At 39.9% G+C, this 17,106-nt stretch overlaps 1 protein-coding gene across 1 annotated transcript in view; it reads right to left on the bottom strand.

The window, feature by feature from the left end:
- Positions 1-17,106, bottom strand: part of LOC115017192 (transmembrane protein 132C-like) — a 138,437-nt gene that overhangs the window by 55,504 nt on the left and 65,827 nt on the right. Inside the window, exon 3 of the mRNA XM_029445454.1 lies at positions 3,394-3,537. Within this exon, the coding sequence (XP_029301314.1) occupies positions 3,394-3,537 (144 nt within the window). The remainder of the gene's footprint in view (positions 1-3,393; positions 3,538-17,106) is intronic.

The raw sequence follows: 17,106 nt of genomic DNA, 5'->3' as shown, positions 1-17,106 counted from the left end.
ACAGAAGCTGCCATGCTAACTAACTAACTAACTAACTAACTAACTAACTACCTGCAGCACTGCGGGCAGAACAAGCCGAGAGTTAAAGGCAGCTTTGGGCAGCAGCATCTCTTTTCACGAGGCCGGTGAACAAGTCACACAAAGCAACGGAAGCTTCATTTTTATAAAGAACAAGAAAGCCTTTTTGGACGGAGAGGTCTTGAAAGGGGCAATGATGTTGTTGAAAACACTGTTCTAAGACTAGAAGAAAGGTTCTGATGTGATCTCCACTCTCTCCGATGTTACAAAGTTAGTGTTTGTACAAACAGGATATGATTTGAAGATGTGACAGTTAATGATTTCCTAAATGTTTTTACAGAAATTATATTTTGTACTAAAATATAACTGGTGTGATTCTGAACAAAATGCTACAAATGTGCTCATTCATACAAAACTGTCAATAAAGATTTTTACAAAGATATCAGAGATGTGATGACTCTGACTTTCAAATGTTGAAAAAGATTGAGAACGTAAATAAATAATGTTGCATGTTTAAATATATCTGTGTTTCCTATCATCAATCATTGTTAATAATCATTGTGAGGAATAATTAACATTAACATGTGATCAGACAGTCTCTTCACATATGAATATATTTATTATGATTATTATTATTATTATTATTATTATTATTATTATTATTATTATTATAATGATATTATCATTAAAGTTGAACTGTGCAACTATGTTACTCAGGAAGTTTGTATCAAACAAGTAGCCCTTCGTATTATTCAATACCCTAGAAGTAGCTCTCAGTATCAAAAAGGTTGGTGACCCCTGGTCTAATTGAAACATTTTGGATTATCTATATCAGCGGTGTCAAACTCATGATCTTGCTTGACGTAGCTAATTTATCACACAGAACCCCCTAAACTGCAGTTTCCATGTTATATTCTTGCTTTGGATTAAGCAAGAACAAAAATGAATGTGAAATAATCACATACTGGTGGACGGTCAAATGAACTGTTATCATTTCACATGCTTTGTGTCCCCCTAGACTTGGCTTAACCTCTTTTCCTACTGACTGTGATGTATTTCATTTTTTACACCTCAACTCTCAGCTGCCTCAGTTTCTGCAGAGCATCGAGGATCAGTACAGTAGACATATGGCTGCTCAGGTAACTGCTACTGTAGTGAAGCAGGCAAACACATTGTGCAAACCTCTGGGACATGACTGTGTTTTTTTTTTACCTTTCCGAAGTGGTCGTTACATTACTTATTACACCATTAGACTGAGATACAACTGTCTCTTTAAGTCCACAGTCGATTTTCGCCCCTCTTAATTGGCTGCTGGGGGTTTAGTCATCAAGCCTGTTGGAGTCTTTTAACCTAGCGGTCACACTATTGGCTGTAATGTCACACTTTCTACCATGAGCCAGGGGAGACGCTCCCGGTGTTTATCTTTCAGGTTCTGGCAGTGATGCTGTTTTAATGGTCGACAAAGTGAGCTTCAGTTGACATTAGGAGACATTTAATGTTTTAGGGCACTTGCCTTTTTTTAAAAACTCATTGGCTCTCATCTCCACATATGTCCATTACGCCCATTCATATACTGGCTAATGAAGATCTTTGTGCACTTAACCTGACTGATGGGATATCTCCAACCTGCATTAGAATAAAATGAGTATGGACCTATTACTGCTGAGATGGAAAAAAAAGTATGTCAAAAAGGAAATCCTTGCAGATCTCAGGGAGCAAATAGATGAAATTAATTTAGGCAATTACTTTTGAGGCTTTCAGACTTGATTCAAAAAATCCTTGCTCCGTTGTAGCCTCCGAGCCATCTTAAAAGCACAGAATAACTTGAGAGCGTGCATGCATTTGTCTATGTAGGCATGTTTTTAATATTTCAGTAAAATGGATAGGACCTTTCTGTAATCGCTTAACCTCATCAAAGAGAATGTCTAACTTAAAGTTCAGTATTTTAGTAATCATCACACTTTGCAATGATTACGAACAATGCTTTTCATTCACTGTGCTACATACAATTCCATTTGATATGTAATCTTAAGACAGGCTAAAAGCACAGGGTCACAGCAGGTGTTGCATTATCATTTCAATACTTCAAGGTAGTCTTTTCTCGGGCGCAGAATTGCAGGATATAATACCGGCTTCAAACATGTATGACCTTGATTTGAGCAGTTCTGTATAATTCAATTTGCTCCATGGCGGGTCTGGGAAAGAGATGCATGTAAATGATAGATGACTTGTCATTCATCACTGTCGTCACCTTGGCTCACAGGAGGAAATAACAGCGCAGCCAGGGCGTTTCACTTCCTGTGTGCAGCTACTTTGTCTTTGCCTAAAACCATTTAGCTGTCGAGTTGAATGTCAAATACTGTACAATGACACACAAACACATGGATAATATTCATTTATGGAAACACCTACTTGCAAGCAGCAATCATCCACACATGAGCCCAAACACATACTTTAAGTCATTGTGTCACGATAAGAAAGTTGCAGATGTTTTCTCGTTCTGTAATCACCTTGCCCCGCCAAAGCAGGAAATTGTCAAATTGTACACATAATGGTAAGTTGAGTACAATGCTTGATTACATGAATGCTTTGGTATATTTTAGCACATTACTACCAGACATTTTCAAAGCATGCTTTTAGATAAATTTCGTTCCTGTCAAGGAGACTTTTTTTTATTCAATTCAATGTCTGTGAAAAACACATTACTTGAGACATTTAATCCTTAGCCATTTGTATGTCAAAGTTGCATTAATGGAGACAGTTGCAAGAACTCTTTTCAGAATCATGTTTTGTTACATTCAAGGACTCACTTTCAACAGAGTTGTGAGTGTCAGCTGTTGAACAGCAGTCTTTAATTTAACATCATAATTAACATTGTTCTTATCAAGTTTTTATCTTTTTTTTTACCATCAATTAAAGTGCTTGGATGTTGGAGCATATTTGAATGCAACACAAGACTTTTGAAAAACACATGATAAGAAACTTTTGGTTCCAAACCCTACTTCCTACCCTTCTACTTCTGGCACCTTGCTCGGGCCATATCCATCTTCAAACTCAGCCTTCATTTTGATCTCAACTACAGACCTGTAAAGTTTCGTGACTGCATCTATCACGATGTGACACTACTGCGTCCACAGACAAATGACAAAACGGCTTCTTGCGTGAGGACCTGCGTGCATGGCAGTGCCAATGAAAGAGTGGCTCAGATGCTTAGTCATGTCCTCTTTCATCCTCACCCTTTGCAATCACTCTCTACTGACAGCTGTCCGAGCAATGAACAAGTGCCCTCCAGCCTTCTGGTTGTTCAGCAGGGTGTTCACTTCATATTTCATTCACATATTGATTAATTCTGTAGAAGGAGGGAGCCGGACGTACCTTTGACTATAACTGTTCTCCTTCCTCCGACAGTGGAGGGTGACAACCCTGTGACCTTCACTTCTGACATCCTGGCTCACCGTCCACGCCACAGGGTTACTGGCCCTAGCTCCCAGGAACACCACGCCGTCCTTCAGTTTGACTCTGAAACACACAGTCATGCACAGGGGTTAAGAGAAAAACATTAAATTCGATTTCAGAGCTTCAGAAACACATGTGGACTCTTTTATTCCCTTTCTCTCGCTGACACAACAAACATGTCAAAAGACAGAAATGAAATGAGGTCGGCTTTAATTGTCTCAAGGTCACAAAACAAACACTGTTAGTCTTTCTCTCTCTCTCTCTCTCTCTCTCTCTCTCTCTCTCTCTCTCTCTCTCTCTCTCTCACACACACACACACACACACACACACACACACACACACATTAAATTGGCTATTAAAAAAGATTACATTGGACGAAAGTAAGTGATCAAAAGCAAGCTTTACTAATATAAAAGCACTAAACTGGAGCGAAAAAAAACTTTGGAAAGGCTTTTGGTGGTCGATAGATGATGAAAAAAACAATAACTTTTCTCACAAAACCTTTTTGCTTTTGGACCTCATCCATTCTGGATATCATATATAAGGGACATTTTTATTTAATTGTTTCAAAATGTTCATGTTTGCTCTGGATGACTATTGTTCAGGGAATTATTTCTTTAGCAGTGATGAACACTAGCATCAGGACAACAGATGGCACGGCGGCTGCGTAAGACATTTTCACTTTATTATGTAATAACACGCGCATTTTGTAATGATCTGCTGCATTTGGTAATAAACAGCCTGAACATAATATCTCTTACAAATGTCCACTCGTCACATGCATACAGTCTTTTCAAAACAAACTTCCATCTTCACAGAAAACAACTTGCTTAGATTCAGGAAACAAAAATATTTTAATAGGTTTGAAAAAAGAGTGTGGTTTGGGTTAAAATAACTACGGCGTACCTCGGCATTACTTAGGCAGAAATGGATAACTTTGAGGTATTATTGTTGGTACCGCTGTCAGATCTGTTTCTGTTTTCCTCAGAGCTGCCAACAACACAGGACACACTGCATGTGTTTCCAAATACACTGCACAACAGAGATGTTGACAACATATTTTCTGTCCGGTTGTAAGAAACAACCGTAGTAACGTGACAAATACTTTAATTCTAGGCTCAAACAGGACACGATAAGTCTACTGGCTGAAATACAGTGTTTTTGGGCCCAACCATCCCCCCGACCTCCTCCCTACCTTTGTCGCTCTTTATACTTCCTGGTTCACACTTATAAATTGATTTGGTGGGATATATATACGATCACTTTTATTAGGTATAGCTTTGGACAATGTATAAGAAAAGCTGGCACACACACACACACACACACACACACACACACACACACACACACACACACACACACACACACACACACACAAACACCTGGGGTTTTACCAGGACTCCAATCTCTGCAGCATCCATGCCACCTCTGCCCCACCCTTTTGTCCCTCTTATCACTTCCATTACTGGTGGTCACAGTCTGTGGGAGGCTAAACAGGTGGTGAAGAACCATGACCTCCTCTTCTTCCAGTATACTGACACGCTGTTGCTCTCCTCCTCCTCCTCCTGACACATGAAATTACCATGAAGTATGTGAGCGGCTTTCAGCGCTTCCTTTCCCAACATGACAAATTGCTCTTGTTCAAACCACTGGCACGGACACGGCAGAATATTTTATGTGAGGAAAAGTAAGGAAGATGGGGCAAGAAAAGCCAGAGCTAAAGAAAGGTGATGAGAAAGAAGCATTTATTTTCAGTACAACACGAGCGCAGGGTAATTTTTTCCCCGCATCAAAATAATTGGAGACTTTCCTCATTCTTGAACTGAGAGAGACTCGGTAAAGATGAAGAAAAAAAACTGAGCGTTAACTGGGGGATAATGACATGGCAAACCATGCAGCAATCCTTTAGAAGAGCACAGTCATTACATCTTCAGTGTTTCACTGCCTTCTTTGATCTTATCCAGGACGCTGAGGCGGTAATAACTGGCCTTGTGTTGGTCGCTGCTCCTGACGAGCAAAGATAAAGGCCGCCGGTGTGGAAGACACAGACAATAACCAGGAGGAGACGGCTGATTGCCGTCTGCCCTCCTGTTTCCCAGTCGGCGCCTTGGCCACGGCACAGTAATTACCACAAACTCACAATCAGACTAGCGCTGACGGTGGACAAGGGGGGAATGATAATCAACTAATATGGACGAAGGCCTGAAAGTGCTTTATTTATCAAATATCAAATTCCCAATTTGAAGGCAGAAAACCTTCTTCCTCTGTGTTTTTTGGCTTCTTTTGTTATTACACATGCCAGTAACTTCCTGTGTTTGTGCTCAATTTAGAGTAAATTACTAATCAATCAATTAATCAATCAATTAATCATTTCTTTCTTTCACATGCGTCTCATCCTTTTGTCTCATTGTCAGATTCTTTCCCCCTTCGTCATACTCGCTCTATTCCTCTCGCACACACATGACATCCAACAAGCAAGCGGGCTAAATTAACAAATGGCATGTTGTAAATGACATTGGTTTGGCTAATATGATTTCTGGTGAGGCAGGAGGAGGAGGAAGGGGTGAGGCAATAAGGGAAAGCAATTTCACATGCATCAGCACATGAAGCTGCCTCATTAATTCCATGAAAACCTGCATCAGTGGGATGAGTGTTTACAGATGAGATGAGGTTGTCAGAAAAGACAGTTTTCATCTCTCCCCTGATTGATGCTTCGAAATGACACCCCGGGATGGCTGCATGAAATACCAATGTGTATTAGTATGAATGCACTTTACACAGCAGGGAAATAAATGGAATACAAACAATTCTGAATAAAACCACTTGCTTATGTGCAAATAAGACACCATGTTGTATATATGTTAAAGTTATCAATCTATCCAGATAACAATATGTAACAAAACACATTTTACAAAATAAAAATGCTGTTAGTTAAAAAGTTTAAAAAAAAAAAAGGTGGAATGTCGCCCAAAACACTGGACTGTCACCCAGGAAACTGCAGTTTGTGCCCCGTGAGGAGCTGCCGTACCTAAGTAACAACACTTCCTTAGTTATTTTTAACAAATATTTTCTTAACCCTAACCAAGTAGTTTCCTTAGCAGACACATTACATTGTTTTTTTTATCAACTGTCAATTTTAGCCAGTTTAAAGTATTATTATTTCATACTGGATTACTTACTGGATTATTATATGTAGGCAGTATTTTGATGTTATACCTGGTCAAAGTGAAGCCAGTTTTAAATATATAAATACTTTTTTTTCATTTACAGAAATGATTGTATCCCAGTTGCTCCAGGGAGACTGTCCCATACGTATAAGAGTGTCTGCTAAATGACACACTGAGTATGTATTGATGACGTATTGAAAAATAAGTTATAACTGCAGTATAACTTGGACAAGACAGATTTGCACTGTACTTGAAAGGAAATGAAAAACAGCATGTTTCAGTCAAAGGAAGTGAAGAGCAGTTTATGTTTCTACAAAAAAATATATATTTCAGAAGTCCTTAAGATGAAAATGACTGGATGTCATTCAAGAAAATTGAGGAATGAGTACATGCTTTCATTTAAAAAAAACATGTTTCTTATTTAATGCATAAATGGGCTCTTGTGGCTCCCGTTAGTGTCGACGGGGGTATAACAAAAAATCACGTACTAAGATTAAAGAAAAGGGAGAAAACACAAGGGAGTGTGTGTTGGTGGTTGGAAGGTGGTGTAAAGGGTCTTTGTGCTGAGCAAAGGGATGGAAGGATTGCTTGGTGTTAAAGGTGATAGAGTGATTGAGCAGAGAGAGAGGAGGGATAGTGGTTTACAGAGACCAGCCAGGCGGACTAGAAAAGATAGGTGTTGAATCAGTGTGGATGAAAAAGACAGAGGATGTGAGGAAAAACATTCAAGGGAGGTGAGGAGTTGAAGAGAGAGCTTTATTGTTTAAGAGACCAGAATAAAATCTTGTAGTCAGCACTGTCACTAGCTGTCTGTTCTGGTCTTTTTAACAGTAGGAGCGAGATATATATCAATGACATCCTTAAGAAGTTATTTGCAATGTTGTGTCACCCACTAAATTTACAGACCCCCACCAAGGTCAAACGGCCTATGTGTGTGTGTGTTAGTGGGTGACTTTGCTGAAACATAACACCCACCCTCTGGTTTCACCCCAAGTTATCACTGTTAGCTTAATCAGCACTGTTGCTGTCGTTAGCACCGTGAGGAGGTTGCGGAAGCCCAACCTCGGGTACCCCACAGGTTAACACTGTTACCACTGCTAGATGGCACCACTTTGGTTAAGACACCTCCATGTTTGCCCGTGATTCGGATCCACACAAAGTTTACTGGGTTCTTCCCATAACTCTACACCCATCCACCAAGTACCATGGGAATCAGGCCAGTAGCTTTTCCACAATCCTGCTGATAGCCAAACAAAAAGACAAACTGAGCCGATAACATAACCTCCTTGGCCGAGGTAATAAATGACACAAACAGGAGGAAAATGGTTCCCTGTTTTTCCATCCAGGTGATAACTGATTATTATTCTGGAAGAGATGGAGACAAAGGGAACCCAATAACTTCACACATACATATACACACGCAGGTCTGTGTCTACATCTGATATAAGGTAGACTCATTGGCAGAGAGTGGGTGAACAATTGCTCTGATATCAGCTCAGCCACAAAGAAAACCACCCTGGGTTCCGACATCACAGAGAGGCTTCTGCTGAGGGATGGCCAGATGGAGAAAAGCTCTAATACAGATGAGTCACAGCACATTCATTATATATCATACAACCTGTAGCTAACTTCTGAGGCATCATTAACTAACCCCATTGAAACATTTGAAAGAACTCATACATGACAAGTAGGACAGCTGGTTACTTAGATAAATCCAAAACACACGCTAACTCGTGCTTCGACACATTTTCCAAATTCATTTAAAAAAGGTAATTTTGCTGAATTCAATTTACTGACATCAGGCGAAATTGGCCAAATCACATTGAGGTAGTTATTTGGCTTGCTTCCCTAAATTCTTCAACACCTGCAGCTAAATCCAGTTATGAAACACACAAGACATAGAACACCGGCTTTCTTTATTTCCCCCTCCCTCCCTCCCTCGCTGTCTCTCTTGTTCAGAAACAAAATAATCTCCCTCACCTCGGGGGTAAAATTAAATTAGATAGTAGCCAATGACAGGTGAACCAGGCTGGGAGCCGGGTCAATAAATTAGTAAGGTGAAACAGGGCTGCACTGGAGAGGCTCCGAGTCAATTAGCTGAGGAATAGTCGTTGGTGAAGTGTTTTTAGGGGTGAGCGGACACACGCAGATGCGGAGATAAAGAGGGAGCTAATTCAATTAATGAGTTTGATGCTGTTCTTCCCATTATCAGAGCTAGTTAAAAGTGCTGGTGCGTGGCAACGCTGCAAACGGAGGACAAGATTAACACTATCAGATAAAGAGGGCTCACCAGACAAAGCTCATCTCCACCCATGCATTCTGCTGGGTCTCTCTCTCCGTCTCACCCTTTTGTCTCACTTCCAGCATGTCTCTTATCCTATCTCCCGCTGTCTGTCTCTATCTGTTCCCTCTGAAACACTCTGCTTCCCTCACTGTATCTACACCCCCATGCCTTTCTCCCATCGCTCTCTATATCCTTCACCAGAGCTCCCCGTATAGCTTTGGTTCCCTGGACTATAGTTTATTTTACATCCTTTTAAAAAAGAAGCAGAGATCCTGCACAGTGTTGATCACTCTAACTCACTTTGTTTTAATTATGTCATTTCAGTCGGTAAAGCTTCATTCACTAATTTGAAGGACTACAGACAAATACGTCTTGATTAAGAAAAGTGAGTCCAAGAAACCGCCATTGTGCAGATATTTTGGATCCTTCTCACTTTACAGTTTTTGGCTGAAATTATGTCTTTATGTTGTACAAGAACTCTATTCATAGTGTCGTTCAGTTGGTCCAATATCTCATCAACGATTGTATTGTTTACCATGACATATTGTAAGGACATTCATGGTGCCCAGAGGATGAAGCCTTCTGACTTTGGTAATCCCCTGACTATCCCTCTAGTGCCACCCACAGGTTGACATTAGTACTTCACAGTGAAAACTCTGCTTGATGTATTACGCAATTTGGTGCAGACATTCATGTTTTTTTCATCTTGCGCCATGATGAGGCCAAATTTCCAGATGCTTTTCTTTTCTACAATGAGCATTACATCCTGAAAAATGCCGGGTGTGGATCCACTTTCCTTCTGTGTATGCTTGAAAATCATTGAACAAATCTATGAACTTTTATCCTTCAGACTAAACTGCAGGGGATGGACACACCTATACAGTACAGTACAATCTAATATAATAGCCTTGAACAAAATGTCCCTTGGCAGTGGTACTTTGCTCAACGTGTTCTTTGAATAAAGGGGAAAAGATTATATCTCTTTATATTTATTAATATATAAAATATATATATTTGATTTTCTGTACAGTATTTCCCCTAGGTTTACTGCTTTGGGGGGGTGGGGGTGGGGGGTGCGTCTGGGCTGGATGAGGTGGGGGGGTGAAGCCCCGCCCGAACCCCGCCCCGCTCCGCCCTTTACAAAACTGAGCAAAGGAGAGAATGTGTCACAAAGTAGACAGTACAAACTGAAGCATGCACATAAATTAGATCAATAACATAAGCGTTTAGTTTGTTATTGTTTAGTATGTGAAAAGTGAGTTGTGAATATAAAACAATTAAAAAACACCTTGAATTTCAGTGGGGGCGCGGGGCTCCGTTGGGGGGGGGGGGCGCTGCGCCCCTCCGATACAATGGTGGAGGAAACACTGCTGTATATAAATATATAGGAGCATTTTGTGATATATTCGAGCAGGCTATCATTACCTAACCTGCACCCACACCCTCTAGTTTACAAAGGATGTTGCTGGAAAAGTGATGTTGCCTTGCGTGAGGCTTATCCGGTCCTTCACTTTACCCTTGTGAAATGTCAATTTCACTTCTCGCTGCCATTGACCGCCTACTCGTCTCACCATTCTTTAGAGATCAATATCTGTGTGATCCAAACCAGTCAGTTAATGGATATGCGTTGAGGGTATTGGAGCTGTAAAGGGTTAAAAGCTACCCATTTATCAAGGGACAAAGATGATCAAAGGGAGTACTACCTAAAGTGCCTCTTAGTCATTTCAACCTCAAGTGGATTGTATTGAGTGCTACTTAATTGAGGAGATGCTGACTGTCACCAAACACTAGACACGTTTACAATCAGGTGGCTATGTAAGGAACCGTCCAAGAAAAGACCATTTGCTTCTCACTGAGAGGAGAGGAGTTGATTGCCTTCAGCCAAATTCTCTCACACAAACCGAGCATAGTGATGCATCGTCCAACATCTTTTCTCTTTTTAATTAAAGGAAAAAACAGCCAGATGACTGACATACGGAGCTTGGACCTGAGGTCTGGGAACAAACTTGCGCCTTTAAAAAAAGAAAAGAAGAAGAAATAACTGTCAGAGGAGAGCAGCTGACTTCAAATTAGACCGGGTTCAAAATGCGAGCTGGCCATAGCCTCATGACATGAACGAATCCATGACAGATCAAGAGCAATCATGTGGCCAGTAGCACTGAGAAATGAATTCAAGTCAAATTCAAAGAAGCCCCTTGAGATTGTCTGAGTAAAAGAACAGTTCATTTGAAAATCTGGGAAAGTTTTCATACATACTGTACATCTTAAATACATCTTAGTGGTGAGGAAATCATTATGTTGTCGTCAATAAATAAAAGAAACATCATTTGGATCCCATGGTACTGGTGTTTTGAGCAGAGGCTTCAGTATAAACTACAGTCACAATCACGAGCCTTATGGTTGTTTTTCACTCATCAAACGGGAACTTTTGTGCATCAGCTGAACAGTGAACAAAATGGATATTTGCTATGACTGAGGAAATGAAAAATAAAACCCATTCCATATAATGGCTGAAAAACAAATGACTACTTCAGCAGAGAAGTCCCATGCTATATTAAGGCTTTCAAAAGGACAAATTAATCTTACTTCGACCACTGCTATTATTAGTATTATTAGTATTAGTATTATTGAATATAAGAAAATGAGGCTAATGGAATCCTTAAAACATTATTTTGTAAGCAAAAGCCTCAAGAGTGCTATAATAATAATAATAATAATAATAATAATAATAATAATAATAATAATAATAATAATAATAATAATGATAATAATAATAATAATAATAACAATAACAATAATAATAATAATAATAATAATAATAATAATAATAATAATAATAATAATTAATAATAATATGATGATGATGATGATGATGAGATTATACATGGCTGCTGTTTTGGAGCAGGGTGCAACATAAGTTATCATAGACGGGGTGCGAGATGTAATTAAGGCATTATTTACTTAAAAACTGGAAGCAGAGAAGGATAATGAGAAAGGAAATGAAATAGTAGCGCATATAAGTGAAATTTAGTCAATAGTCAATAGTTCACAGCAGTCAATGACTTTCTTTTCTTTAATCTGCCCGAGCTCTCATTATCTCCTTATGTCACAAATGTATTTAAGCTTATTTCCAAAACTGTAAGAAATAAAAACTGCCAACAAAGAATACATGATACTCTCAATAAAGAAACAGGTTGGATGTGGGTGGGTATTGACTGAAATGACAAAGAGCTCCATGTGTGCGAGTGTGAGAGTGTGTATGTGTGTGTGTGTGTGTGTGTGTGTGTGTGTGTGTGTGTGTGTGTGTGTGTGTGTGTGTGTGTGTGTGTGTGTGTGTGTGTGTGTACAAAGCAGGCCAACGGGATGATGACACTGAGGGGTGTGACAGCGCAACACCCACTGTGGCCAAGAGCAAGTCACCTCCAGTAAATCACAGCCCGGCTCGTCACGACGTTAGTCTCAAGATGTATAATTTAAGAACATCATCAATCTGGTGCCCTACATGACGGATATTACGACCCTCGTTTGAGTCGATGGATTTGTAGTGCAAGCTCGGGATTTGAGATTAACACAAATATGTAATATGTGTCACAATTTCCTCTTTTATTTTTCAGAACTGCAGAAATGTATGCCAAGCAATGTACTAAAAACTTCACATTTTTCATTCGCTTTAATGCTGGATTTCAGGAACTCACTACTACTGCTGCTGTAGATTAGCTGAAGAAATGAGGTCACGTTGAATCAGACAGAGGCTTGATCCCTGTGACTGCCGTTTGAATGGAAGCCGAGCCAGTTAAACAGGGCATAGGGCCAACACACGCAGATGCTGCTTCCAGTAAAACCTATTTGACATAAGGTTTGCATGTAGGGGATAAAAATTTGACTTTGCATTGGATTCGTTGGGCCGGACAGATGATCCAGGACTGATCCAATATTTGGATGGACGCTGAAGGGGGCCAAGCAGTATAATCTCAGGATGTAGTGAGACAGATTATGGCAAGTAAACCTGATGTAGGAAGGGTTACACAGATTAACACTGATGCGACTGGGCTCATACAGTAGTCATCATGATGACCCTGATAAAGCTGTGTCGGTTTGACAATAAATGTTTCCTTTATACGTCAAGTGTTGCCTGAAACATCTTCAGACTTTTTTCCTTCTCCATGCATCTTGAAAGTGTGTGAGGTCTTGCCGGGAACCCCGACTCTGCTTCCACATACAGTAACACTGCAGTCAGTGGTCAAGTAAATGTCAGTTATATAGCCCAAATTACAATCTGTACAGTGGTATGGAAACATCTCCGGAAGAACAACACAGGAGGGATGGTGTTGAGGGATGTGTTCAACTTGTGACAGCATGGTAGATAATTTAATAGTTGGCATTTGCTTTTCAGCCGTAGCTCTAGTATTGGCACTGTTGGTCTGTTTGTTGGTCTGCTGGTCGATCCTCCATTTTGGTCCATACTTACGACAACTACTGGATGGATTGCCATGACATTTTGAACAGACGTTCGTGGTCCCCAGAGGATGAATCTTTAGTGATCCCCTGACTTAACCTATAGCGCCACCATGTAGTTGGCATCTGTGGTTCAGAGTTAAATATCTTGACAACTGGCCGGATTGCGATGCAATTTGCTACAGATATGCTAGGTTGCTAGAGGAAACATTCAAATAACTTTAGAGATCCCCTAACGCTTGTTCTAGTTCCTCCAGCAGGTCAAAGTTTTCACTGTCACAGTGAGATATCTTAACAAATAGATTGGCACATTTTGGGTATTCATGGTTTCCCAGCAAGTGTAGCATATCAACCTATTAAACTAAGATGGTGTACATTGTATATGTTATATTTTTGTAAATATCAGCATGCTAGCATTGTCTTTGTGAGCAATTACAGCCTTGCAGAGCTGGTATTATGGCTTTAGACTCTTATACAATTGTTAACATAAAATCACATCAGTGTCTGTCAGCATGATATCTAATTAACGTCTATATATGATATATGTAATAATATATGTCTATATCGTTGACATATTGAATCAATTAAGTACTTTGAACCTAATTCTGCTGGTAGTTTGGATATTTTTCTAACTAAAAGTTTGAGTTGGAAATTACTTTGTGACTGAAAATATACATTACTGTCAGAAAACAGCTTTCACAGAGAGCACATCAAGGAAAGGAAGAACAAAAACTCATAATTGCCATATGTATGCAAATTGCATCAATCTGAAGCCATTATTGAAACAATTAATCTTTGGCAATCACTAAAACATTTTAATCACGATCGTTACAAATGGTTGACTATTCATTATGCCCTCTAATTAGATCATAAATTGTATGAATACACTGTTGTGGGAGATTTTGAAGGATGTGACACACCGGGGACAAACACAAAAGCCAGCTAGGACTGATGAAGTGTGCTGCATTAATAGCACTGGGAGCCAGGGTTGCTGAGAAGGGACTAAATGCCTGGTCTCTCCTGACTTCATCTATGACTGATTTATTGACTGACTGAGCTGGCTAATGTGTGGTCAGGTGATGCAAGTGATCACTATCAGGGGGCAAATGTTACAGTATAGCATTAAACTGTCCTGACGTTGGGGACTATCAATATCACTGAAGTAATTGATTAAATGCTTCCTTAGTGAGCCCTGGTAACAGTAGACACATTCTTGGTCTAGATGTCATGTATTTGTTGTGTTGTGAGCTGTGGGAAGGCAGTACATTAAAGGCCCAGACACATCAAATGGTCATCGGAGAACAAGTGACGAAAGAGCCGACTGTTGCGTCGCCTCACGTTGCCTGCGTCTTGGCCAAAAATCGCAATTGAACACACCGCAAAGACTACATTCGTCATTACAAAAGGGAAACCGGAAGACCTATGACTGTAAGACCTAAGCCGTTGTTAAGCTGCACACATTAAAACAAAGCAGTGTTTGCCGACCATTGTCACACCACTCTTGCTCACCACTTAGCTTCATTCCAGGTGGCCTTGTCATTGTGAAGATATCCGTATATATGAATAATCAGATGAGATGAAGATGAAAACTGAAAAGAGACTCTGTGTGCCCTCTTGACTTTACCTTTTTGTTTATTTTCCTCACGTCCGTTACAGCCAATCAGAGTGATTTATTTTGCCGACAGACTGTTGGGAAGGCCAAAATGTGCCGACACTGAGGGACACACTGCAAAAAGCAAGGCCGACAGATGCTCACCGACAGCCAGACATTGACCGACGGCCGATATCGTCTCGGTTTGTCAGGGCCTTAACCGCTGGAGTGGCAATGTGTCAAGAAAGATGTCAGCCATCACCCTAACCCAACATATCACACAATGTTTGTCTAAAACCTGTTACAATAGTGCCACAAAATGTTTGCAAAGTATGACAGAATTATGTTCACATACAATCGCAGCCATCCACCAGGGACAAAATAAAGCATCTGTCTGAAATGTTTGCACACTCTCCTCAGCACTTTGTCATGTGAAGATTATTGGAAAATGCTGAACTGACATTGCAGGTAAATCAATTCAGGCCTGATCTGTAAAAGCTGGCATGTCAACCACTACATTAGCCACACTTGCACTTCATTATGTGCACCAGTGGGCACTGAGGAAAAGTCACCATCAGACAGGGAACAGACCCAAGTCACTACATAGTCATTTGGCAGGGTTTGGAATGTATGCGTGCGTGCGTGTGCAAATCTGTGAGAAAAAAAAGAGGAATGTGAAGGATGTGATGGTGACAGAGAGAAAGAGAGGTTATCAAAAAGAAGACAGAGGGATGTTGTAGGGGTGGAATAATTGGCTTTGATGTCGGCTTGGATGGAAAAACAACAGATAATCTCTGCAGGCTGCTGTGCTTTTATTTTGTTACAAAAGGATACAACAAAAGTAAAAAGAAAAGTGTTTGAGTGTTTGGTTTTGAGTAAAAAACTACCCTACTGCTCTCCTCAAAGACAGAAAAGTCTTAATCATCTGGGAATTTACACATACAGATATTTTAATTTGATTTCTTTTGTATTTTGCAAAGTGGAGCTCTCTTAACAGCAGCATCACGATAAATATACTTTCCAAAGATCTTGTTCCCTCCTCATACCTTCCTCTTTTACTTGTTATTTTTTTCTCAGTTTCCTTCTAAGGGCCCTGATGAGATATATGAGACTCACTAGATCCATTAAAAAAAGCTTTCTCATCGCTATATGTCTGTGTAAAAGTAAATATAGTGTGTTTTTTTTCCCCACTCAGGAACATAGCTAAATCTAACTGCACGGCATGTATTTGTGTCAACCAAGGTTTTGCATGGAGCAAGTCAAAACTCTTGGAGTCAGAGCAATGCCTGATATCTAAATCCAACATACTGTGGAGGGACTGATATAGAAACTACTAACATGAAAGGAGGTGTTCATCAGTAACTTTTTGGTCTTCTTCGGCACCTTTTGCAGCTGTTGTATTGAAATCTTTAAACGCTAATGTAATGAAAAAAAAGAAGAAATGAGCAGAAAGAGAAGTGTCTGGACTAACATTCTGACCCCGCTACATAGCAGATGGTGAACTGCAATAAAGTAAACTCAATAAATAAAGAATTCTGTGTTAACAACCTTGCAAGACAACTTTATCCTTACAAAATGGTTTCATCATGCACTGTTCATGGTGTGAATTTCAGAGAGTGGCTTATTTTACACTTGCTGGAGAGTGCATTCATTACATCACCAAAGAAGCAGACAGGGTGAAATTTAGTGGAAATTAAAGGCTTATATGCAAGCTGAACATGGACTTAAGGGAAGTCTCATACACTAAACACACTATCAGTTTATACGGTAAGAAAATGTTTCTTTCTCTTCATTAAAAACCCTTTTGCTGCTTTGACATTTAAGGAGTTCATTTCAATCGCAGGGAACAAATATTTGCTCATAAAGTGTCACTTCTTGCTTGTCGCTGTCGTCATGTCAAACCTTGCAAGCACAGCAAGCACTCTTGCGTTGTGTATATAAGCAACCCACCACTTTCTCTAACACAGTCAGAGTCTGGAAAGCTGGTAAAGACAACATTGTGTGGTTTACTGTTTTTTTTTTTTTTGTAAGTATCTTTCAACCTTCTGGCTTAGGATCACGCCTCTTTTGCCTACTATCTTATAATGCCTTAAGAAGAGAGTCATGTCGCTTTCTTTAGAAAATAAATGGTATG

Source organism: Cottoperca gobio, chromosome 12 (assembly GCF_900634415.1).
Source record: "Cottoperca gobio chromosome 12, fCotGob3.1, whole genome shotgun sequence".
Taxonomy (NCBI): domain Eukaryota; kingdom Metazoa; phylum Chordata; class Actinopteri; order Perciformes; family Bovichtidae; genus Cottoperca; species Cottoperca gobio.
This window is presented reverse-complemented; position numbering and strand designations above follow the sequence as displayed.